This window comes from Parus major, chromosome 3 (assembly GCF_001522545.3).
Source record: "Parus major isolate Abel chromosome 3, Parus_major1.1, whole genome shotgun sequence".
In the NCBI taxonomy this organism is placed as follows: domain Eukaryota; kingdom Metazoa; phylum Chordata; class Aves; order Passeriformes; family Paridae; genus Parus; species Parus major.
The window spans coordinates 44,035,049-44,062,583 of NC_031770.1; the positions used below are offsets into that span (position 1 = coordinate 44,035,049).

Sequence of the window (27,535 nt, forward strand, 5' to 3'; positions counted from 1 at the left end):
AAGAGCTAGTTAGGTTGGAGACAGCTCTGTTCACCCTTTCCTTTATTACCTTTTTCAGCATGCTCTGGCTCTGGTTGATTACTACTACTGGAGCTGACGCTGGCATCAAAACCTGTTGGAGAAATATTTCCCTCAGATTGGAGGTCTTGGAGCTCCCCTGCCACACTGTCCACCTCTATTGTGCTATCTGTTTCACTTTTGATGCTTCGAATTTCTTCTTGATTTGGTGGCAGTGTCTCAGAGACAGTGACGCTGGACTGATGTCTACTGGACTCGGTCACAGTTACAGAGGAAGGTGACTCAGGAGTTGTAGGAGGTGTATTTAGCACTGAATTGCTGCCGCTGCTTGGAAATTCAACTTTCTTCTCACCCACTTCAGTTGGTTTCTCTTCAACAGGCTTAACATCCACGCTTGCCGGCAAAGATTTTTCAAGTTCACAGTTGGGCAAAGAAATGCCTTCTTCTGCGAGAGTCTGAAGCTGCTGCTCTGCCGCAGCATCCTCAGGAGCAGCATGTGGAGGAGAGGCAGCAGCCTCAGTATCAGAGTCTGAGAACAGCTCCTTCAGTGTTTTCTTCGGCCATTGTCCTTGGATACTTGACCACACATCTTTTCGATCCTTCGCTCTGGTGTTCTGGAGTCTTTCATCAGAGTTATTTAGAAGCTTTATTCTTTTCTCTCCCACTTCAGAAAATCCAGAGTAGAAAGTACTTGTCCGTAAAGATTTCCTTTTCTCCTCTAGTCCATTGTACTTTTTCGTTGGAGTGATTTTCAGTTTAGATTTGTCTTCCTCATCTTCATCAGAGGAGCTGTTACTGCTATTTTCTAAACTAAGGGAGTCTTTGTTTTTGGACTTCTCATCCTTTCTATTAGGTGACACGGTCTTTAAGGACTCCTCTGCAACACAGTGTCTTCTCTTACCACGCTTCACTTGTGGTTTTGCTGTTTTATCCACGATCTCCTTCTTTCCATCCTTTCTCTTCTTTGTGGCTTCGTCTTCTCCATCAGAGTCACTGTCTTCAGATAACTCTTCCATCTCTTTCCGCAATCTTTCAGGAGATTTGGATACAGACTTGGGTACTACTGCATCTGTAAGAGCTTTCGTTTCTTCTGGGAGGGATGAACCACTCTGTTCTTTTAGACGGAGTTCATTTTTATCTTGGCTTACAGCTTCAGGCTGAGATTCCTCTTTCCCATCAGCATGTACATTCGGGGCACTTTGGTCATCTTCTTGCTCACTATCATCAGAACTTTCAGAAGCTAATTAAAAAAAATCCAAACAAAACAAAAACAAAACAAGAAAAGTTTGTCTTCATTCTCGTTACAAAGAACTGTTAAAAAGAAAAACCAAAAAAACAACTGAAGGAAACTGTACAGATATGAAGACATGCTACATGGATCTCTAGCAGTCTCTCTCTTTAATGGTACCTCCTGAAGAGTTCAAAACTCATGGTACAATGGCTAGATTAGAAACTATGAAGATTCTCTGTTACACAGTACATCTCCAAGAATCTCTGAAGAGGTAGAGAAAGCACAGAATTTTAATCCATAAAATACAAACTTCTGCACAATTACCCAGACCAGGAACTGAATATATGAATATGCTCTTACATATTTCTTATGGGTTACAAATACTACCATTATCTGCCTTTTTTCCAAAGCCCATAACACAGACATCATTTTCCCTGGAAAATCCAGAGTCTAAAGGACAGAACGACAACACACACATTGGAAACTCTCTAGCAAACCAATGATGATCAGCCTGGAAAAAGGAAATGAAAACAATACATAAAGGCACTTAGGGAAACAAATGGACAAGAAGAATGTAGGACAACTGCAAGAAAATTCAGGATCAGCAATAAAGGAACTGAGAGAAGAACAAAGATATATAATCCAGAAGGAATCAACAGCAATTTCATACAGTGCGAAAAGATATGGATTCAAGGAGAAACACAGGAATTGCCTCAAATATATATATATAAATATATATATATGTAACTCCTTGATTTGTAAAGTTAATTACAGATTAATTATCACACTAATAAAAGTGTCACCGCTAATTGGGTTTGTTTCTCATTTCCTAAGGAAATGAAGCATAATAAATTACGTTGATTGTTATTCTACCTACAGTTTTGGAACTCAGTGGCCAGTGTCATCCAAGTTCAAATAAGCTGGAATGATTATTAAATTCACACAGCCTCCACAAAAGTTTGTGGCTACCCAAACTACCTACACCATACATGATTTATTCCTCTGGAAGCATGCTCTAAACTAAGAATGAAGAGAAGTAAGTAGGTATTAAAATGCTGCTGTAAATGTGTGGGCAGGGAAACATAGTGCTAGCAACAACAGACATGCATTAATAATGGGTCCTATAGCTTAGGTAAATCGAAAATTAACAATTTTGAAATTAGGGAGTAAAAATGCTTTGCTCTATGTCAAACAAACAAACAAACAATTAAAAAAAAAAAGATGGCAACACAAAATGTAATTGACTGTAAAAGACTGTTAACACACTGAACTCACAGAAACTGCCAACATCGCTTTTGTCCAAGGGTTACTTCTGAAGATGATGTTATAATTAGCCAGACAGACTCAAGCATTCAGTTGCATCACTTATTCTACATTGTCATTTACTCCTGTCTAAAGTCCATTTACAGAACCAGAAAGAGCTTTTAAGTGCAATACCTTGTAGCCCATTAATGATAGAAGTAATTTCTATTGATTTAACTGGAGCTTGTTCAGTATTTTTGGCTTCAGTGCTTTCAAGTTTGGACCCAGTCTCTGGTGATGTGCTGGTGTGAAAGGGGGGTTTTGACAAACGTCGCAGTTTACAAGGTTTAGGAGAATACTTCTCTTCCTTCTCTCTGTCAGTTTTATTCTAGGTGGAAAAAAAAAGATATAAAAACTCTTCTCAATGGAGCACACATTTTACCATGGATTACAACTCAACAATGCTTACAACAGTTATCTTAAATATTGAATCTGTATAGGAAAGCTCTCCTCTTTATTTTAAGGACTACAAACACTTTTCTACACTCCATGCCAAGGCCTTTCTACTGAAGACAGGGACTTTGTCAACACTAAAACAATGGGAAGACAAACACAACCAGTGCTCCAGGAGCAGTGGCACTGCAGGATGCCAGGCTCAGCAGTAGCAGAAGGAAAAGCTTCCTTGGAAGCCCACTCTCCGAAAATATGTCATCATCTAAGCCTAAGTATCAGTTGTGGAAGAATTGATTTTGAAAGAAATCTTGACAATATATTGAGTCCCATGCACATGGATTGGTCCATACATTTGCTCTGCAAAATCAGAGAACTCTAAAATTTAACCCCCTCAAGCTGGCTCCCAACACTGACAATAATCTGTATCCTTCTCATTTGTTCTTTGTGAATGACTACATGCATTTAATTAAAAACTCAGGAAAGAGAAGCTTCCCCTCCTCACCTTAAGGAGAAAAAGCCAAAACCACGATGAAAAGGAGTATCCATGTTTACAAGGCTATGAAGTTGCTTTGCCTGATAAGCATTTGTAGGCCAATCAAAAGGTCAGGAAGGGAGGCAGGGATTACTTAACTAGGTATCAAACCAACGCTGGGAGCGACAAGAGAGAAAAGAGAGAAAAACTACCTTTATTTTCTTTCGATGCTTAATTTTTGGTACATTTTTATCAGCTGGTCTCACTATCTTGTCTGCCTTTATCCATTCATCATACCTAAACAGAAAAAGAAATAGTACACATTTAACATTTTAAGAGAATAATCACATCACAATAGAAATTTAACTGAGGAAAAAGAGAATTAGTAGCCATATAAAACCAGAATTGGAATTTGAATCAAGTAATTTGTGGAATTCTCAAGTCTGTGAAGTTTCAGCTAAGGTTCAGAGGATTAACATCTTTTTACACTGAAGGGTAAATGCAATACCTATTTTCCATTCTGCACAGAACAGCAGTAATCCATGTATGCAGGTAAAACAAATTACCTGAATGAGAAATCTGTACACACTTTTAAAATATATACTTCCTATTTATACACTGTAAAGCCTTAACAATAAGATAAATCCTTTCACCTACATAAAATGTGACCAGTTAATAAAAATAAACTCTTTTGGTCCCAAGTGACTGCAAGAGTTATCTGGAGTGAGCAACCCTTGGGAGTCACCAACTCTGAGTCACTGACTTCACAGTCATGTTTTTCAGTCCCTTTTCTGTTAAAGGTTTCCATTTTGTATCAGGGTGATACAAGACAAAAACATACTAAATAGCAACAAGATATTAACAACAGGCATCTTGTTATTCAAGACCTGTTAAGTACAAATCCAAGACCGAAGAAGTACATTCTTAGTAAGACTATACTGTAACTAGATAGAGCACTGTGCTTGCCAAATTGTGTATTCCTGAAAAACTCAAGAATCATTTAAAACAATTTTTTTTTTACTCCTAATAAGTTGCTTTGATACTTAAATTGTTAATTCAAGAACCGTTTGCATAAGAAAAAGTTCAGTTCAAAAATAGTTGGTATTAACTTTGACCTAAATTTACATACAAACAAATTCTGAACCTCCTAGGCAAACATAAAAATAGAAGGGAAAAATCAACTTCTAAAAACCCAAAAAACCAAACCACACTCAAAAAAAATTGTACAAGATCCAGTTGAGCACAATCACCATGCTGGCTTTCCAGCTGAGCTTACTTGGTCATCATTTTGATATATGCAATATACAGTCCTAATTCAGCTTCTTCACAACCACTGCCAATTATATCCACAATATTAACATAAATTCAAAAGATTTAGGGAAAAACATGCAAGTTTCCAACTTCCTTTCCTACTTATTGTAAGTTATGAGCTATACAAGGGATTTCAGAAGCCAAACACTGTATTCTACTAACTTAAATTTCACATAATAATACAGTGAAAAATTAAATAGCAGCAGTCTGAAAAACAGCTTCCCAAAACAAATTGTTCTGGTTTTTTCCCCTCCATGTGATAATAAAAATCACAAAATCTCGCAGCAGGCCATGCAGACTGTGATGTACCAAGACTGCCTACACTGCTGCAGACACCACTGTCATTGTACTATTACACTATCATTACCAGGTGAACCATCAGTAAACAGGTTCAAAACTGAAATACAATTCTGCAGAGTACTTGATCACATGGAAAAAACCCATATACTGAGACTGTGGGAAACCCTATTTGAAACAATCTTTCTTGAAGATAAAGACATGTTTTGCACAAGAAATACCATGAAGTACCTGCCAAATGGACTTTGTGACCCAGAGAAATGCAGGAGTGTTTTATTAGATCTAAATACATGCAGGAAAACAGCACAAGGACCAGACAAACACATGGTGAAAAGTGAGGATTCTGACAGTGTCCTTTCTGCCTCAGCCACATTGCTAGAATACCAAATTCGTATTCACTCATTCTTATGCGTCTCCAATAAGAAATTAATCTTCCTCCTATGCAAAGTCTGTGCACAGCCCACACTGTCTGAGACTCATGGCAACTGCAGTGCCTGTTGGGGCAGGAGCTGATAGACATGGGGGCACACTGAAGCAAAGGAGAGAAGTGCAGAATCTGAAAAGAGAATACCTGCCCAAACCACAGAGTCCTAAACATCATGTATTAGAAACAGTGGTCAAGCAAGCACTCATCTGAAGGAGCACAAATGGGAACGTTAATGTGTGACAGTCAGAGTTGCTGGCTAGAGCATTTCCTGCTTTACTCCTGACTGCACCCAAAACAGCAGACAGACCCTTCAAGGAAGCCACAGAAATCTCACATCTTTTCCAGGCAATCAGCTGCCCACTCTTCGCACCTTTGCATCACACAGCTCCTTTCACTACACACATATTGGATGCACATGGTTTACCTAAACCTGGGACAACTGGACCCCAGGCTGAAACAGATTCTTCAAAAAAGATACATTCTGAGCCACAGTTGACAACCTGACCCTAAATTACAATCTCCTCCACTGCAAGACAGAGAAGCACCCTGAAAGTGGCATCTAAAATGGGGTGTATGACTCAGACTAGAGCCTCTTTCCAGAACTGCACCTGTTGACATATGAACACCTACCTCACCACTAATCTTACTTTGGACAGTCTGTTCACAAAACAAAATTAACCCAAAAATATTACAAAAAAGTTTTTCAGCTCTCATTACAAGAAGCATATCCTTTCAGAGGGCATGCTTTGTTTTACTGCAATGCTGTCTTTCACGTGTCTTCACCACCCTAAAGTGAGCAGATGAGAGTGGAGAGGAAGGAGATAATATGGGGAGCTGCTCCTAAAAGAGGTTACACAGATTTCTTTGAAAATCAAGACTGGGGATTTAATAAGGAATTATTATTTACTTATTTTTTTTTAAATCAGGTTTCATATGAAAACCTGTGATGCATTCATAAAGAAAATCCCCTTGCCTTACCAAAATGAAGACAAAGAAGAGCACCTTGCATCAGAGTATGTACTGATACTACTACATTTCTATGTGCTGCTTACTAGATAAAATGCACCACAACATACTCCCAGAGACTGCATGGTCAACCTCCACAGAAGTGCTAGAGGAGAAACAAGGAAGAAAGCATACTTGTCCAGACTCAATTTGTACTAGCAAAGGTACTACTTTCCTCAGAAGGACAAGTGACCTCAAGGAGCTAGCAAGCCTTGGCAAATTTACTGAAAAGGTCCAGTATACTATCTGTAGCTGGTAAAAAGGCAGAATGAATTTTTTATTTTATTTTTTTTTCCTGTGATCAAAGAAAGGAGAAAAATTAGTCTGATACTCAAATATTGAAATATTAGATGGGGATTCTGGGATTCTAGTTTGCCTAATTTCTTTTTCAGGGTATTTTTTTTGTAATCCCTCCCCTGTGCCCCCATGACATACATTACTCTCCAGTACCCAACATTTTGCTGCACATTTAATTTCAGTGGTTTACTGTAAAGTATAAAATTGGTATATGAAGTAATGTTTCAACAAACTTAGACAGAAATTTGCACTTTCACATGCAGATTTCTGGAGGAAAGAAGTTTTGAGACTAACAAGTCTTAGCTTTAAACATTTGAAACATTCAAGAATAACCTGTCTTGTGATGTTGTACCACCATGACACACACAGTTTCAACAATCTAGATGCTTTTTAAATATGCACCCTCTAATTACTGGGAACACAGCGCAGAAGAAAGTCACCTCCAACACTTACACAATGAACTGTTCTTTGCACTGGGAGCTGAAGATTAAAATTACAACAGAAGGAACTGGCACCATAGGCCCAAAGAAGTTTTAATTACATACAAAGCACACATAATTCAAAACATCACTGTTTTGTCAGAAGAAGTACAGTTTCTCTGTATTTCTCTGCTTCTTCTGGTTAACACGTGATACCATAAGGAGATCCCTCTAACAGGCTAGAGATTTCTAACATTCCCTTTGACTACAAGTCAGGCTCCACTGAACACTACCATTCAGAGACCTTTATCAAAGACACACATCACCTGAATCTCAGGAGTTAACAACAAGATCCTTTAGCATAATGCTGTACAGCTTCTGCACTTTCTATTTACTCTTTAAAACAAAAAAAAGTTCCACAGTTCTTAATGTCACAGTTTCAGAGCTTTTTTAAAAACCAACAAACCCAACCAATGAAGGTGAGTATCGAGTTTAACCAACTTCATTCCAGGTACCCTAAAAATGTGAGCATGCACACACAGAGTTATTCTGAATTCCAGACTGATACTGAAATTACCTTGTGATAAGAGCCATTTGTAGTCATTTAGGATTTCTGCTCAAACTTATGAGTTTAAAGAACAGGCCATTGCATGGCATACTTGACCAAAAGGGGAAACAGGAAAGTCAACTTTAAGGAGCAGAAGAATGGCAGAATTAAAAAAACCCTGGATGATTAGCAAATCCTAGTTCGGTACATTGCCTGTACAGTACATACAGTACTTGTACCCGCTGAGTAATCTACAATGAATAAGGAGAGGAGGGAATTGCTTCCTACCCAACTAAGGCAGCTGCTTTTCCAGGTTGTCACTGACTGAAAGCCAAATCAAGCTATTACAGCCTACAACACCAGGCTTCACAACACTAAACTGTCAAAGTGCTTAGATGCTGGTTAAAGCTGAGGCTAACACACTCTTTCTGTCAAATCCATAAACTTAAGTAATTTTACATGTATAAAAAAATTAATCACATTTATCACAGTCCACACACAGTCCCACAGCTGAATCTCAATCATTGATGTGGTTTTCAGTGAAGAATCCTACTCCCCCTGCCCCCCAAACCTTTTCAGAGATATCTTTTGAAATACCGGGTAAAAATATAGTCCTGCTGCCAAGAAAGATCAAACAATCAACAGTCCTTACTTCCCAAATGAGTGCAAGTTAACTAAAAATGCTTTTATTATCAAACATATCCTAGTCACAAAAAGAATGCCTCTGACATCCATCTGCAGATTTATTTAAAATGCAGAGTTAAAAATTTAGAATCTTGATTTCTCCTTTGAGAACTGGGATGCTGGGATCTCCAAGGTGAAGAAGACTCATTTCTGACTTCTCATTTCTTCAGATTTGAAGTGGCACTGCTCAAATAAAAATGTGATCATCTCACCTCACAGCACGGATAATAGCATGATATTTGCTCAAAAAGAAAAATAACTTCTATGCTTACATGTGAATTCCAAAATAAGAGTTTAAAAGCAAGAAACCTCTTGGAATGGTAGACACAGTAGTCTTCAGCGAGTAGGATGAAAATTTCAGCAAACTGCACTCCAAGGGAGTCCTCCTCAATAAGAACTGGACCAAAATGCAAGTCACATCCCAGCTCCCACCTTGAGCAGGCTGCATTTCCCCTCATATCTTGATTTCACAGCCCACTATGCTTACAGATGTTGCCTGAAGACAGTTTATGTCAGATCCTATTCCTGTAGATCAGTGTAGATCAAAATTCTATAGAAGATCAGTACCAAAACTGGCAAGAGCGAGATTCCTCCTCGGCAGTAGCTCAGGTGCGGCTGGAAATCACCAGGCCTTGATGCAAAGAGGTGAATTCAAGGCAGCAAGAGAAGCATCACACTTCTCTGTTACCTTTGCTAGCAGATCTTGCTAGAAATGAATAAATGACGTTTCTCCTGCCTTCTTGGTCACAGGCAGTATGCCCAGATGACAGATGAAGGTTACAAGAACCTCAGCTTTCCCAGAAAAGGAAAAACAAGAGAAAAGTACCCCAGACTGGTCTCAGACTTGTGGGATTTTTTTTTTACAGACAGTAATATTAAAAAGGCAATAGTTAAGGACAATGAGCAGTTATGTTGAAATGGAGGAAAGAAGCAGACATGCTTATATGCTGTTCAAAAACTTTAGTTTTCTCTACTATTTTCAAAGTTGCTTCAAGTTTTAAATGGCAAAAAAGAGGTCTGAAATAGCATCAGAAATACTTCATACTTAATATTTCTAATAATGCTAGACTAAAGACAGTAAAAAGCATATGGTCCTCCTTATATTAAAGAAAGTATGAGAAGCCACTAGGCTAAGAAGAGTCTGGCTGGGAAGTTTAGGGCAGCCTCAGGGGGAGGTGGGGTAGGGAGGATAGATATCAGATCAGATGAAATGCAGTTATTTGCCGTGCACTTATTTGCCACTAAGAATCTTGTTGGTTTCCAGTTAAATACACTGTTGCTGGTGTACTCTGTGCTTCACTGACAGGAGTGAGTTCACAGCCTCAGCTACTACTGTCTACTCAAACAATGAATCAGAGAAAATTGGCTTAAGAGAGCCAGAGGAGGAACCTGAAAAGAGTGACGTGTCACTTGCATGGGAAGATCTAAAAGAAAGACGGGGAATAAATGAAGCCTTCTTTGAACAAGCCATTTTAAGATGAGTTGCAAAGTAACTAAAGCCCTGCATTTATAAAGTGTTAAAAATCTAAGTTTCATACAGTACAATGACCTTCACAGAACACCAAATACTGAAAGTTTAGGACTCCAGATGTCTATTAATTTAGTTTTTAAAATTCATAAGTGTATTTGAGAAGTAATTCAAGAAGTAATCACTAACTAAAACTCAAGTTACCTCACGTTCCATCCACAGTAGTGCACCAAGTAAAGGACTTCTCCACCTTCGATGTCAGAATCTTTAATACTAGCTTCATACATTTTTTGATTTTTCCCTCTTCCATACCGCACTTGGACTTTCATGCCTGGTGGATAGCATTCAAACTCTTCTTCCTCATTGTTATTGTTGTCTTCTTCCTCCTCCTCCTCCTCTTCCTCCTCCTCTGCTTCTTCTTCATCTTCATCTTCTTCCTTATTCGTGTCATCTCTTGAAAGGTTTAAAAAATTGTAGAGTTAATATGAGATACTTCATAAGCTTTTCAGTTCCAAACCACATATATTGATAAATATTGTGGATGCATTAGAGAGTGGGAAACAGGAGGCTCCAAATATCTGAAACTGTACTACAGCTGAGTAATATCAGCAAAATAGAATATAGTAACACACACAAAATCCAGTGACTGTAAGATGCAAAAGTGACTAAAAAAAAAAATCCATCAAAATCTGTATGAGTAGAAGTTGCTCAAACTCATCTTTATATGATTCTTGCATGCAGTTTCTTTAAATATAATATTCTCACTTAAAATTCTTTTCAACATAGAGAAAATTTCCTAAATTGTATTTTTCAACCTACAAGTTTTACAAATGCTTCTTGAAACTTGCTTCTCAAAAAAATCCTTGCTTGATTGCCATACATAAACGCTATCTCAATAGCTTAAAATTACTGCAACCACATCCAGATTTCGGACAAAAAACCCCAACATCTTATGTGACCGTATTAACAAATTAAACAACCCGTGCTAATTTATGACCTCGTCACTCCTTGCCAATTATGCCAAAAGTATTCTAAATATGTCAAACTTACATTTAATTACCATATAAATACACAAGCAGGTGTTCACTGCTTTCAGAAGCAAGCTAATTTTGAACACATCTTTAGATATTTTGGACCAATTTTCAGAAGCAGTAAGAACTCACAAATCGTGCTAGTTTCAGTCAATGGTAGCTACAGGCTGCTCAGTTATCTGAAAATTATCTGCAATCAGCTTAAAGAGGCAGAGTACATTACCAAAGTTAATGAGAGAAAATATCTTCTAATCTTAATTAGACTTATAAAGCAGTATTATTGACCCTCATATCATTCTAATCACACACTCTGTGCAACACAGAACAGATTTAGTTGCTGACTAAATTCACAACTGCAGACTGCCAATAATAAAAAAACCTGATACAGGGGGTATGTTTGGATATCTGGGTAAGAGAACGTAAGTACTGCTCCAAGTCTGATTCACACCAGTATTTCAGTTAAGCTCACAAAGAGAAGTCTGTATTAATAATCTAAACCACTCCATAACATTTTCAGTAGAAAATGCTCAGATAAACCAAGCTATTATCTCTCTGCAAAAGGATGCTCCTTTGCAGAACTGCATTAATGTTGTCACACCTATATATATATATATATACATATATGCATAGGCACACTAAACATACAAACACATATATGTATATACACACATGTGCATACACAATGCAATAAAGGCTAAAAAAATCCATCTTTGTCTATTAAGTACACCAAGTCACAGATGTTTTATCTATTCAGGTATATATGGCATGGACCATACAGTTTAATTCTAGAAGGGCAAGACTTTAATTTTATTTTTTTATGTATATATATGTATGTATGTATATGTATAAATACACACACACAAAGTCTTGGCCTTCCAGGAGGTAGACAGACAGATATAACTATATACTTTTAATGAACTAATTTGCTAGTGAAGTTAAAACCACCAGAGTTGAAAATGCAACATGAATAAACAAGCTTTGAAAACTCACAGCAAAATTTACTTCCCAAGGAAATCAGTATAAAAGGTGCCTGAAGATTCAGATGAAAAATTTGAGTAGAATTACACAGCTAACAATAAAAAGCACCAACTAGTAATCTAAATGATTTTAAGTTAAACTCTCTGCTGCACTAAACAAAAACACCTAGCCAATTTCAGTTCAAATGGTATTATCATACAAAAGCTAAAAAAAAAAAGGGATCAGAAGCCGAGCTACCACTGCTCCAACAACAAGATAAGCTTGTGATTTTCCATTACTAAGTACACTTCAAAACTGCAGTGAACCAAATTTTTCCTTTTTTTTTTTTCTCTCCAAGGTCTAGGAGCACAATCCTTGAATGCTGTCTGCAAAGTAAAGTATGCCTATGCTGGAGATTCAGGATTTTCCAGACACTGGCAATTATGGTGCCAGTGGCTTTTCAAAAGCTGAACAAATCTGGAGTCTTTCTCATCTCAATCACCCTATAGCTTTCTTGTGTCCCAACACATCCTACAAAGATTCCATGAAAACACCAGAAATTGGTACCTTCTGGAAGAGATGTGTGAAACCATCATTGTGAAGCTGAGTAACTTGGATGGTCAAGGAGATGTGAACAGCAGGCTGAACATAGGTGTAAGGGCATGTCAGGAAGCAAAAGCAAAATGGAAGCAGAGATGGCTGCAATTAAATGTGTTCTAACGTGTGACTTGGTTAGTAATCATAAGCTCAAGATTTTAGGAAACCAAACAGAAGCAAAGAATGTTCATCATTTTGGAGCACAAAAAAACCAACACACTCATAGAGCTCCTGGAACAAACAAACCAACCAAACCAAAAAACAACAAAAAAGTCCCAATACAACCCCAGAACACATACCAACGGTTGCAAGGAAGATATTGTCTTATAATGCCATAAATAGTTCAAATCTGGCAGTGCAGACAAAGGAGAAGTTGTGACTGCCACAAAATTGAGGTTTCTAAGAGGAAATTGTGATTGTAGGCATCCATTACTGCACAGTCAGAACTTCATTAGTCCATGTATGTAATGCATGAGATCACTGGATTTTCTTCAATGCTGTTTAGTCAAAGTCCCATTTGAGGGGAGGGCATGGGGAAAAGGAAAAAAAAAAAGAAAAAAAAAAAAGAAAAAAGAAACAAACCTCTAGGCAGCAGACAGTAATTGTCAACTTAAAACCAGTACCAAGCAAAATCTACCACAAAGCTGCAACAATTTAAACAACCCAAGCAGCAGCTGATGAAACAAGGCAGCATCAGATGTGCATACACAGTGTACAGGAGACAACAGTACAAGTGTAACTCTGTTCCAGAATCCAAAGTATTACCAGAAAGCTTATCAGGACTCAAAAGCATTTCAAATTACAACCACAAATTAAAAAAAAATATCCCCACCCCATCTCACAAGAACTGGGAATATAAACTTCAGAAGCAAGAAATTATTGAATTACAATGCAAAACTATTCATTAATAAAACCATTAAAATGTTAAGACCATACAAACATTGCTTACCATTAGTTTCAAAGGGCAATGCAAAATCCTCAAAATGCTAAACCCACACACACAACAGGTCATTCTCAGTCAATATAAAGACTTAACACCAACAAACCCATAATTAAGTGTCTTAACAACCAGATGTAGTTAATAAATGAAACAAATACTGCTGCTCTTACACCACTCAAGAAAATGCAGCATCATGCAAGTCTCTTTGAACCCACATTCTCTGGCATGAAACATGAGCTGTAACAAAGCCCAGGTGAAATCTATGAGACAGAGTGTGATTTGGAACATTCTATCTGCTTCCTAGGATTCCTGTTTTGCAGCAAACCTGGGCCTACCCCAATACACGTCCCCTGATGCACCAAACTGGTACACACAGCAGGTGAGCTGGCACATGCAAAATTATTTTTTCATGGGTTATTCTAAAATTTGAGGAAGCAAGATTATTTCAATTATTGGCTCAATTAAGTCATTACAGTTAATTGAGTCACTAGCAGAAATAAACTTCAGTATAATTGACACTTCAAGTTTAGGAATTAGCTTCTATTTTGATTTCCTGCTTCTTTTTTTCCTTTTTCTCATCCTAGAGAATAATTTAACCTCTACTTCTCATAATACAGAGCTGAAAGACGTTCAGTCTCTCTTCATGTTGTCCATCACAAATGTACTAAGGTGACCGCATGTTTTAAGGCAGAGAGATCATTAAGACCTTTACTTATGCCATGACAATGGAATCTCACCTTTAATTCCACAAAATAACACCTCCCCGAGAAATCACCAGTATTTGTCTTCCCTCTTGTCTTGGTTTTGGCTGGGATAAAGTTTGTTTCTCCTTGGTAGCACAGTGCTCTCCAGGGTGGGAGGAAAGTGAGCCACTGGTTGCATGGTACACAACTGCCAGCTGGGTTAAACCACAGCACATCTGAAGCTACAAAGAAAATCTGAAAATAAAATCCCCAAGGACTTCTGTCTGCACACAGAAAGTTGGAATAAATGCAGTTAGGGTCCCCTGTCCAAAGGGAAGGGGAAGGCACTGCCTTGATCTGAGTCACAGTGAGTCTAGTACAGTAGACTTCAATCATGCAAGCACGTAGTCTGTGATCAGTGTGTTCCCTCTGCTGCCACAGACAGGTGAGAGGACCTCATGTTATTGCTTCCCATCACTCAGCCACACGTGTTGAAACATGCCTCAAAAGGATAAAGGATGGTTCCAAAGTCTGACTGAAGAGTACAGCCCTTCCTGTTTTTACAGCACTGGGTCACATTCCCTTTGGAAGCAGCCAGTATCTGATGAATGTTTAAAGACTCTCCCACACATGTAAGCCTTGGTGACCACCAGGATTAACAACCTGCACAATGACTGTTTGTTATGTAAAATATGATGGCAGAACCACTTTTCCCAAATCAGATGTCTCCCTTCCATTCAATACAAAGAGCTAGTACATTTACACCACCACTCTGTGCTTTATTATTGTGTCATTTGTGGCTTACTGCTGTATCAAAAGCAATTATTACATGTATGTATCAGTCTGTACTCCATACTAAGAAAAAAAAAAATCAATTAGACTGTTTCTGAAAACATGACTACACAAGAACTTCTTTCCTCATACAAAGATAGCTAAAATACATAAACAGAACACACATCACAAATAAGAGAATTTCAATATATTCCTATAAATAAAATTACTAAGTATGGTCCTTATAAGCATTTTTCTTTTGCACACACACTGAGAATCTCAGATTCTGAGCATATATTTATACTACACAAGCATTGAACATGACACGTTTTTCTCCTTTTTCCCAAGCTAATCAATTCCATGTAGCTTTCTCCAGTTTGATTCAAGTTTATCTCAATATATAGTTCTCAACTCTTCAGAAGCTAAGACATATGCCTTTTATATCAAATACTCTACACTCCAAAAGATTCTAACCTCCTTGCTACCAATTCAGATTCACCACCACAATGAAGTGTCATTTCAACAGATAAGGAACTGAAGAAAACATTGCCTCTAACAATGTCTTTCTCCCATATGCGAAATGGAGCGTCTGACTATTATATAAATCCATTGTAAACTGCTTTCAGAAAATCCCTAATAGGTATTATCAGAAAATGTAACTCTTGTACAAAAAGTTTCAACAGCAGCCCAGGCACAGCAGGTAATCCTCTTACCCCACAAGGGCAATAAACCTTAGTAAAATCCTTCACATGAAACAATGCCCATTGTTACTTAGTTTTCAATTACTGCTTTTATTAATCCTACTTCCCCCCTACTGCTTACAGGAGGGGAAATGTTATTACTGCGTGAAAGATGCATGTAACAGCTTTAAGATTATGTTTTTTTCCCTTTGCACGTGAATGAATGGTTGATAGTCTTGAACATAATTAAACCAAAGATGTTTAGCATTTTCACTTTGTGATATTGTCAAAATATGACAGTACCATTTGCCAGAAAACCACACCGTGAAGACCTAAACCATCAGTATCAGACAACAAGAAGTGTTTAGGTTTCTAAAGCATTCCTTAAAGACATTTGTTCATGCATTCCTCGGAGGAAATAAAAAAATTAGACGGTTTTCAAGAACAAGAAACAAGTAAATTCAAGAAGTTTCCTAAGGCCAAGGAAGGACTTGTGAAAATGACAGTCTAATGAGCAAGAACAAGGTAAGAACCAGATATGGCAGCCCTTCCTGGTGTTAAGGCTGCACCTCAGCCACAAGAAGAAAAATACAAGAACAAAACCTCTTGCAATGTCTACGTACTGCAACTGGGATTCTTAAAAGAATTTTTCCTGGGCACCTCAAATACTACCCGAATACTACCATCCAAATACTACACATATAAAAGTCTGCTGCCAATTTTTGTTGAGAAGCCAAAATTACCCAGATTCTCAGCACTTAACCTTTCATTTCAGTATGAAGCTCTTGACAGTCATCTGTCCCAGGTGCCGTAGACCAAAGTGTTAAAACAAAAATAAAACACAAAACCAACCCAAAAATTCTCAATAAAAAGTCCAAAACCAACACAGAAACTTGGAGTTGAATTAACTATCTGGGGAAAAAAATCTTACTAATATTGGCTATATAGCAATTAACCTACACTTCACTTTCCAAACTGCACCTACTACGAAATTTTTGAAGATTTACCTTCAATTTTATTAGCCTGTATTAAAAAATCCACACCTCCTAAAAACTCCACTAGGCTTCTGGCCTCAATCTCTTTGGAACGTATTCAATTGTCTACACTGTTCACTGTGTAGAAAAACACCTCAGTTGTCAATTTGCTGACTTTTGACTCAAGCATTCCAACAAATTAAAACAGTTACGGTTGCATGCTACAAAGGAAACAGCACACCAACTATGCACTACTACAGTTGAATATCATGACTTCCACAACATGAAGTTTGCAGGAACTTCTAAAGAAGAAGGATTTTGAGCTTGTTGATTCATTGGCCAAGTATAACTACTCTTTTTGATTTTATCAAAAAGGATGATTTACAAAGTCAGTTTTGCAAACGTCCCTCTGGGACAGACACTTGGAACATAACACATCACTGTCCTTTTTTTAAAACTTGTTTTAATGACCACAAGTTGTACAACCTGTTATCTAGCACAGGTATCCTCCACTAGCCACAGAAAAAAACAAAACCAAAACAACAAAGCAAAATGTGAACAAGTAAAGCATGTATAGAATAAAGGTCAAGGTATCTTTGGAATCTCCACTCTCAGTGTTCACAGATACACAAGCAGGCAAGAAACTGGCACTCTGGGGAAGAAAGGAAGAGAGAGCTGAGCCTTTCTTCCTCTTTATCATATTGTTAAAATCTGTGTAGATGGGACCATACAATTCAAGTGGTAGCAATCTCAAAGGTTAGAGACACATGGGATTGCACAGAGAAATTAAGCCTGTAGAAAAAAAGGAACCCTGTCTTCCAGTAGCATTTCCTGAGATCTGAAAGCTGGGAGTTACATCCAGTCCTCCCACAAGAGAGTCAGCAAGAAGAAACCCAGAAGTATTTCCATCTTCATGCTTCCTTATGTCTATAGACAAATAATCTACATGAAGATGTCCAAAGTCCTACAGATATAAAACCCAGAAAACTCTGCAAGTTTGCCGAATATAGTATTTATTTTTTCAGCTATTTTGTTAGGACTGTGAAGGACAAATAGTCCATAATGTTAAAAAGTTCCAGGAAGACATTTTAAATAGACCAAATAACAAAATTTCAGTTTGAATTTCACACTGGTCTATTTTGATTACAATTCAGAGGTATTGGTATGTGTGATCAGTTTTCTACCTCAAATATGCCTATTTCATTTTACATTTCAGTTCAACAAAGAACTCCAACCACAGCATTTCCACCTTTGTATAAGTTCTGCCATTTCTAATCCATGAAGTTTGGTATAAGGAAGTACAACATCTAATACAATGTGCCATGAAATTCCTTTAAGCCTTTATGAAATAAATGCTAAAAACATCGTTTAGCATTTAAGATGACAGTGACACTTTTAAAACCTCTTTAAAGCTGATACAAGTGCATTTGGTACTCCTTGTCAATCTGAGAGGGTAGAAAGGAAAGCTGATCATGCTAACAGTGCTACTACGGTAACACTGCTTATAAATACTCACAATTAACTGCTTTAAGTGTTCCATTTTTGTAATTTAAATTATTCCTTCAGACAGCATAGCTCCCAGCAATGACCACATCACCGCCTACACCTCTTTTTAGAGTTATGCTTTCTATTCTAAGCAACTCATTACAATCTCCCATGAGTCATAACAGCAAAATACTAGTTGGAAGAGTTTTCCACTGGGTTGAGTAAGGAGAAGCAGAGGGAAAAGAATTCACTCAGCTGCTATCAGGTGAATTGGGAAAACTTAAAAAGGAAATACAGATTTTCATTGTTTACATAAATAAAAAACTAGGAACAGTTGTAAAATTTTTCTGATGTCATAAATAATGCAAAGTAACATGAATTAGGATTTAAACACCCCAGGCTCAAAAAAATAAAAATAAAGGATTACTAAGAAGCCAATGCAGCTTCTAACTTCTCATGTACCATTTACTACTGCAGCATTGTAAGCATGAAGCCACCATACTTTTCAGGTATATAAATAAAGTAGCATCACCAACATACACAGGTATAAATACACAATTTTGGGAACTTTAAAAACTGCTATTCTCTAAGCATTGCAAAGTCTTCCTTCTATTTTGTTCTGTATTTTAAAAGCAGCATTGTAAAATCGGTCTTTAATAATTCTGAAAATCTTGCAAAGCTGTTAAAGTACAACTCACCTAGTTCATGTTAAAAATAGCAAATGCAACAAAGTCCAGCAATTAGTATTTTAACAAAGAAAAGTTTACACATGATACAAATAAAATCACATCTATAAAGAAAAGGCTCTTTAGCTGAGTTCCAGGTAAACTTGGTTTTTCTGTTTTCTGCATTTCTGAGTTACAGAAATTGCCAGCAAAATTTCACTGAAAACATTCAGGAGCACAAAAACATTTTACAAAAGGATCATTCCAGAATCCACTAAAAAAAATCAAAATCCTTGATAAATAAAATAAAAAAAGTATTACCAGTGAATCAGAAGTCAATATACTAAAGTATAACATTCTGACCACAACTTTTAATGGGCCAGAAAAAGCATGAAGAGCTAATGATATTTAGACAGAAGATCAAGACAACTGATCTACTAAACAACAAAACTGATGGAATGAACAAGGGAATTACTAGTCAGGCAACAGATGGTAATAACTACCAAAAAACCCAACACATCCCTGATATACAGATTGCTGTGAAAGTATAAGGAGGTGTCATTATCTGCTTTTTCTCCTGTAACAGCTTCTCCCTTAAGCATCTGTTACCAGGTTTTATTGAAGACAAATACTGTATTAAAAGAGATCTATCCGACCTCTAAGGGGAATTTTTGTGTTCTTAAAACTAGAAATCATATTGTATGAGGGTTTTAAGTGTAAGAATACAAATTGTTAATACACTGGGAATTAATGAGGATTATATTCTGGTTCTATTATTTTTATGTAGCTGCTGAAAAACACTTGTGAGATTTTCCTGCACTGAAACAGGAAAACCTACCCATTCCATGAGCCAAGTGATTCTCACACACTCATTGATTAGATGGCCCTGAGCATCCCTATTATTTCCATCTCCTACTTTTAAACCACCTGTGTGAAGATTTGCACCAGAGACTCCTGCCAGTACCAGGCCTATTCCACAGCAAGGCTGTTAACTGAACAATGCAAGGTACTTCCACCTTTTCTCATGTTACACACCACTGTCCAAAAGCAAAAGCTGGGAAACCACAAGTTTGCCATATACTTGTACCAAAATCAAGTGTAAAAACACTCTTGGCAATGACTGCAATATTTTTGTATTAAATCAAATAGTCACCTATGCTTTGTATATTCAGTTCTCACTCAGCTTACATTCAGGCCTGGAACCTGTAAAACTTAAGCTGCCTTATCAAAAATAGATAGATGAACTTCAGTGGCCTAACCACAACGAAGTTATAAACACAATGGTCTCTGGAAGATACAAGACAATTAACAACAGTATGTCTGATTTGAAGTTCAAATTACAAGAGTAAAATTTAAAAAGCACCTATGTCTCATCTGATTAGAAACAGCACAACTTACCCTGATTTTTCTTTTTCTTCACCATCTGCATTTACTGTAGGATTTTCCATTTCTTTGATCTTCTCCTCCTCTTTATCTTCCAATTTGGTTTCATCTTCAGTTTTGATTACATTTAAGTCTTTTTCTTGATCAGGTTGAGTAAACACAGAATCTGGCAAATTTTTTTTGTTTCCCTAGGATAACAAAACATTTAGTTAACTCAGGTGAAAACAAAGAATTTAAGAAAAGGCAGACAAAACACACTGAAGTTGTAAAAGCAAAGCAATGCTACAGTGTGGGGCTTGTCCTGAAATTACAGCACCTCTGCTGCTTTTCCTTTTGAAAATCTTAAGATAAACCTAACAGTTTAAAGTACAGCCAGTATCCTAGTTTGTTTTATCACAATGATACAGGCATGCAGCTCTTAGACCTGGACTGCAAAGCAATCCCCAAGACAAACATTTCACAAAGCATGTTTCCACTTGGGATGCAGGAATACCAGCACTAGCCTGTCTGCCATTCCTCCCAGAGAATACCAGCACACAGACCAGAGCTGCCTGACACTTATATGCAGAAGTATTACAGCTGTGTTGCACACTACTTGAGGAGCCACACTGCTTCCACAGCAAACACTGAGGCCTGTACACTGCAGCACATCAGTTTATGGCCCAGAAATTCCTTTGCTAAAGCCATTGAGTCAACAGCGGGTTTTGAAAAGCCATAAACATTTGTCTCTCTGGACCACCACCGTGGTCTCTAAACTACATTGGACCATGTGTACATAATATGGCCCAGGTCTTTGTAGAGCTTCACTGACTACACTGGAACACAGAAGTAACTGCAGAATTTATGAGGGCTTACAAGCATAGCTAAATGAAAATATCAGCATATAGTTATATCAGCAATATAGTGAGCTGTGAGCATGCATTACCCAGATAGGGCTAAAGCTGGACACTAATTAGTCTCCATTTCACCCAAGAGGCCCTCAACCAAGTGGAATGATGGAGCTGTTTTCTAAAAAGTCAGGCATTTTGACATCACAACCTCCTAAAACAGGCACCTAGGGTAAATATAGCTGAAATGTCTTTTCCTGAATTTCCTGAATTAGGTTTAGAGCGAGCTTTTGTCTTATTTTAAATCCAACAGAAATTTCAATCTTTATATTAATTCACAATTATTAACACACCAACTGACTTTATAAGCTGACTTTAATAAGATATAAGATGAACTTTAAAATATATTACCAGAACAGAGGGCTTATCATTTTCTTTACTTTCATTATCATTCTCAGCTGACTTTTTTTCTTCTTGTTGTACTACTGCTACTTCGTCCTGCTTGCGCTCGTCCTTGTCCACTTTTATCTCTTTTGCATCCTGCTCTGGTTCTTCACGAATCTTCAATTCTTTTTCTTTTTCACAGTCTTTACAAGGCTTGTTCGTCACTTTCTCTGGCAATGCCATTTGAAATTCAATGTTAGCTGATGTACAATACTCTTCAAAACCATAGAGATATCTAAAAAAAGAATTGTTTGTGATAAGCAAGTTTGATTCAAGAAGGAAAATCCAACCTAGAGATGTTAAACATGGGCAGCAGGTTTAAAGGCTTAAAAAATGTATTACAACCAAAGAGTTACGGATTTTTATATATTACTCCTAGCACAGGATCACTTCAGTTCACTGTAGTTTTAGCATAAACTTCATGGTTTTATTACTTACTTTCTGTATGCACATTTAACATTATATCCTGCAGCTGAATTTAATACAGGGATTCCAAGATCTTGATAAACTTGCTTCCACACCGCTCCACTTTCAATCTGTTAAAGACAATGAAATCATTGTTTATGAATTAATTCACTGACAAAAAAACTCCAAAATTGACAAAGTTTACAGCTGCAGAAAATAAATGTAAGTAATTTCCTCTGATCTATAAAATTACTATTTATCACACACACAGTATTTCACTGTAATGCAAACTGTAGTCTAATGCAATTACTTTAAGCAATTTAGCATTCCTGCAATGCAACAAGCCACAGCAGGCTTTCCTCTCCAGGTGGCAATAAAACAGAGGAAAGAAAATATAACTATCAGAAAAAATCAGTACATCATTTTTATTTTATAGTTAAAGTAATTCTGAACTATCAGAGCTAGAATTTTAATTAAATTGGAAAGAAAAAAATAAGTCAAAGCATTAACAACACTCATCCCTGGTAGTACTGTACCAGACATAGTGCCTACCAGTCTTTCATTACGTCCTTAGTGTGCCCTTCGGTGACAAAGTGTTGTGATGTGCCCATTTCTAAACATGTGTGAAGGTAAAGCAGGTGTACTGCAATACCCAAGTATCACATCCTGTCTATCAGAAAGGTGTCACTGCTCAAACAGACCTCCTCAGCTGACAGGCTACATTTATGGGAAGGAGTTCAAAGCATGAACAAAATCTGCTTGGCCATGAATTCAATACGTTTCAATTACTCCTCCCAAGACCAGTCTCACTAATCCCAGTCAGCAAATTCTTCTTTACACTGCCCAGAATAAACAGAAATTAAGGGCCTCACATCAGGCCCCTAAACTAGTTGTCTTTGAGATTTTACTGAGCAGTGGCTCCTTTCACTTGGAGGTAACAACTTCATCAGACAAATGTTTCTTGAAGTATTACAAAAACACACATGCTGGCTGATTTTATGCAACAATAATTAAGCATGCGGAGTGGATGTGTCATTTAGCATTTAACTAATTTGGGTTTGTGTTAAAGCATGGTTTTTATAGCTACAAGGTGTCTTACACTGTCATAGTAGAAAACTTTCATACAATCTAAAGGTCCTGTGTTATTTTTCAGTACTTTACAGAGAAATAAATTATTTCACAATAATGAACAGCATCCTCAGGTTTTATGGCTCTGGAGTACTCATCATACTAATACTCACATTATCAAATCCTCCAAGCTTGTGTACAAGTCTGAATAACTTGAAGAGATTCAAATTTCTATATCCTAATACAGGTCGTTTGTTAATAGGAGTCCCTGGATAACAAAGACAGTTGTTAGGGTGTTTTGAAGTCTTTTTTTCAGAATAACATGAAATTCACACCATATGCACTATTATTAAATACAGTATTTTAAACTCCACCTCCTGCATCTGGTACTTTCTTTTCATGAAACTAAAACTTTTGAGTCTTACTGAACTAGAGGGAAAATGGGTTATGTTATTTAATGCATATATATGCATTCTTCCATACGTTACTGAACATGCAGAAATGATGTAAATTTTCTTGCTGACTACAGTATACATAGTTTCATTTCACCCACTGAAACAATTACATCTAAAAATACAATAGTCCTTTCACTGATACTAAAAACAACCCAACCCAACCCTTACCAGGAGCAATCCCACAATGCTTCAAGAGCAAAAACTTCCAGTGCTACTGTACTAAGCAGTAGCTATCACACTGTCATCTCTTTTGTGAACAGTTTAACTCATTACATATGGCATATTACTAATTTAACCAGTTATAATAGTAATTTAAATACAGATACCCTCACTCCTGCTTCTACAGTCACTGCACTTTTTTTGCAGTATATCAAAACCTGGTAAAGATTTAACGTAATGAATAGTACTGGCTTTAAAAACATCTCAATCTACGGATAACATTCATGCACTTAAGTGATCAGGATTCACAAAAGAAAATCAGTAAATGCATTTTTCCATGACCCAAAAGGTGTGTTGGTATTTGAAAATTATTAAACTGAGAATAAAGTTTCTTATGATTGAGAGTATTAAATGTTTGATTTTATACACTGTAAGTACTATTGCAAATACAGTACAATATATGCAAAACACAATAATTTTTATACATCCATTTAATTCTGAAAGGAGAAATATGGGACCGCATTTTAGGAGATGAGTCAAGTGACAGACTCATCTTCCAAACACTAGGGACGTCAGAAGGCATGAGTACAGTTTCCCTGTTTCCAAAACTGTACTGCAAAGCACTACTAATTTACAGACTCAATTTTTCACAGCACTGGTAATTAAAATGCTTACCTCTGTCTTCCATGAACTTGTACAATTGCTGAAGAAAGTTCTCTCGTTCTTCAGGAAACGGCTCTATTTCCTCCTGTTTAAAGCAATGCAAGCAGGAAAACTGTCACCATTTTGAGTTGCAGTCCTTCATTATGAAACATAAGGCAGTGATAATTTAGGTTTAAATGTTTAAGTTTGTTTTACTGTAGTCAGCAACAGGATGCAGCACAGAGCAATACATGCTCTCAGTGCTATGCCACATGAAGCCAAGTTTTATAAACTACAGTGTTTCAAAATATATAAAACATTGACTGTAAACATACATCGAAATTGGATTTTTTACTGATCACTGCAGTATCGTAAGTAATACCATAGATCAAGATGTATTCTCAATTTCGTCCATTTATGCAGAAAGTCTGGGAGACAGCACTATTAATGACCAAGAGATTATATCTGAAATCTCAGCTCTATTTCTACTGCAGTTAAGTGACTCCTTGGTTCCTGGATAGACTACGTCACTTTCAGAGATGAAGTCAAAGAGCAAATGGTGCTTTCACTTTCTTAGGAGTTCTAATCCACTGCACTGGCAAACCGCAGCCAATGGCACTGCATGCGAACTGCCATGGGGTACCAGCTGAGCACGTGCTGAGCAGGATCAATCCCAGAACTGAAATAACAATGGATATTTTGCAAGTTCAGTTCATTGCACTAATAAACCTTTGTATTAGATTTACTTAGATTAATATACACTGGAGTTTCATAACAAAGCACTATGGCTTACTTTATAACACCTCATAATTTCCTTCGGAAATGGGGCTTGCCACAGCTAGTAGCAATAAGATATTAATGTATCAAATTCTGAAGAAATTCTGATGACTGAGCTACTGCAAAACAATACAGCAAATATGAGCTGATTAGTTTTTAATATACCTGTAGAGTTTCCAGAATTAACTAGTTATTCAATAATCTAAATGACATTATTTTTCTTTAGTGTATTTGCATTCCATGTTCATCATTTCCACTCTTCAACTGTCTCCTTGTACTAAATAAAAAGCTTCACCTACCCTGAAGCAAGGGGAAAAAAAATACTGTCTTTAAAGTCATGCTAAGACAGTTGAGAAAACAACAGAAACAGAATATCATTACTAAACAGAACTGTGAAAAACAAACACAAACGAAAACAAACCCCAAACCCACCAACATCTGAATCTATTTTATAAAGAGATGGATGGCTGAAAATAAGGTCAGGAAAGGCTGTAACTATTATCAAGGACTGGAGATTTTTCTTATTCCATACTTCTCTTACCCATTAAATGCACTTGGATGACATCAGAGTAAGCAGGCAAAAGAATTAAGAACTACTATTCACAATATGCTGGAACAGTTGCCCTTCAGGTATAATTAATAACAGAAATGCAATGAAAATACTCCAATCTTGCAAAGGCAATGCCAGAGAAAAGTCTCTGCAAGGGGCATTATATGATGGGCATTTGACAGGCAGTGTACCAGCAGAGCTCAGAGCAGGCAGCTTTGACGGGCAAGGATAGGCTCGGTAGAGAACTGCTGCAACCAGTATATTAGAGATCATTTTCACAGGGCAGGGGCACCAGAAACCGGCACATCTAGCCCAATTCCTCTCTGACAGGTACAAGGTGATGCTGCAGCCCTGGGTGTAGTACAGATAAAAGCCTAGTTAAGAACACTCATATTGCACAAGCCATGGAGAACAAATTATTTGGGAGGAATTAAACTCCAAAACAGGGTAATTTTTTTTTTATTATTATTATTTTATTTTTTAATCTCTCATAGCAGGTACTTGGAAAGGACTTTTACCAGATCATGAGCAGCTACTTGGGTTTCTCATGTTCCTCAGCAACAAGAAAAACATGCTATAGACATTAGTCTCACAGAGCATTTGGGGGAGGGGTGACAGATGTCACTGAACAAAACCTTCAGGAAACCAAATGAAATTTTGAAGAAGGAATGTACTCTTTTTAAATACAGGGGGAGATAAGGTAAAGGTGATGAAGAGGCTGAATGAAACTCTCCTTTCCTACTATACAGTCCAATGCCTGAAGGGTACTCCTACATCCCTAATATGATAATTCACAGAGGTGCCAGAATGGCAAGTGAATGAACACTCCTTATTCATTTTTCCAGTAGAGAACAAAGTAACTTTCTAAGAAAGTGTGCTAACATGGAAACCTTAGGATCCTGCATGCCTCTGAAAAGTGTTTACACTTTCTCAGAACTTCTACAGAGCCAGTATGTATTACACTATACTAATAGTATCTGTTAATAATCTCTTAATCTGGTTAGACAACAAGGCTTACTAGATAATGGTTTGCAGCAGGCATGTCACACTGTCATATTTGCTTATTTTCAAGTTAGACAACCAGAACACTAGCTGGTCACTCTAGGAGCTCAAATGTATCTGTCTATGCTACAAGTTAAAATAAAGTGGCTTCTACATAGGATAATAAAATCCAGGAAAACAACAGCGTGTTTTTTGCAACACAAATTTACACAGTACTACAGCACAGCACTGGAAGAGAGGGTCTTTGACAACTCTTTTACCTACCTACGTCAGATTTTGTAAAGGAAGGCCATTTTCCAGTCTCTTCCATCAGAGGAAAAAAACAAACAAGGCAGCAACTACTCTTCTTAGAAGACAAGTACAGAGGATTTGCATGCCAACTCCTATTTATATATTATGGAAGCAGGTATAGAGATATGAGATATAAAAGAGCATTTACGTATCTACAGGATGGGATGTAAACAAATATGTAGGATAGAAGTATCTATTTTTGAAGCCTGTAGTGACATCTTTAAGAGCTTAAGTTTTCTGCTTTGTTTTGTTCTGGTTTATTTGTAGTAGGACCACATGGATGGCCTAAGGGCCACCAGTGAGAACTTTTCATGTCTTGGGAAGCAGTAGAACAACCTGCAGGTGGATAAAGTCCCAAGAGCAGGTTCCTGTTTGGGAAGAGATGCTGCTTGATAACCAGAGGTTATAAGCACAAAATAACAGACACAAAGAAAAGAAGCTGCAGAAACTGCTCAAATATGGGTGGAGAGAAGACATGTGTCACTGAACACCAAGGAGAGAGAAGAAGAAAAAAAGTAAGTGAAAAAAAATAAATTTTGCTTCTGTTTTTGAAACTTCTTACAAGTGACTGAAATCACGGTTTACTGAAGAAGATGATACAGTAAATTTCAAAATATTTGTCTGACATGAAATCTTTATGTCTAACACATGAAAAGATTAGCTCAAACAATGTCACATGCAGCTAAAGGGAGCTCAAGAGGTGCTGAAAGAGTACAAGGTCAAATGTTCACAAACGCTGTAGCTAAAGGCTCTGTATTTTTCACCTAAAAATAGTGTGGGAATGACCACTATATAAAGATGATGTATCTTTCTGCATAGACACAAACCTATCTACATGTATCATGTTCATGGCTGGATGTGAACCTGCTGAGAAAGTT

At 37.2% G+C, this 27,535-nt stretch overlaps 1 protein-coding gene across 4 annotated transcripts in view; it reads right to left on the reverse strand.

Moving 5' to 3' along the window:
* ARID4B (AT-rich interaction domain 4B) overlaps positions 1-27,535 on the reverse strand; it is an 88,220-nt gene that overhangs the window by 8,641 nt on the left and 52,044 nt on the right. For 3 of the 4 annotated variants that reach the window (XM_033512665.1, XM_033512662.1, XM_033512664.1), the window contains exons 12-20: positions 24,071-24,143; positions 22,955-23,049; positions 21,747-21,844; positions 21,276-21,543; positions 20,053-20,225; positions 10,076-10,324; positions 3,629-3,713; positions 2,687-2,879; positions 50-1,258 (exon numbers count right to left, since the gene is read on the reverse strand). In XM_033512665.1, coding sequence (XP_033368556.1) covers positions 50-1,258; positions 2,687-2,879; positions 3,629-3,713; positions 10,076-10,324; positions 20,053-20,225; positions 21,276-21,543; positions 21,747-21,844; positions 22,955-23,049; positions 24,071-24,143 — 2,443 coding nt within the window. The remainder of the gene's footprint in view (positions 1-49; positions 1,259-2,686; positions 2,880-3,628; positions 3,714-10,075; positions 10,325-20,052; positions 20,226-21,275; positions 21,544-21,746; positions 21,845-22,954; positions 23,050-24,070; positions 24,144-27,535) is intronic. The other variant, XM_015621614.3, reaches the window with a different exon arrangement.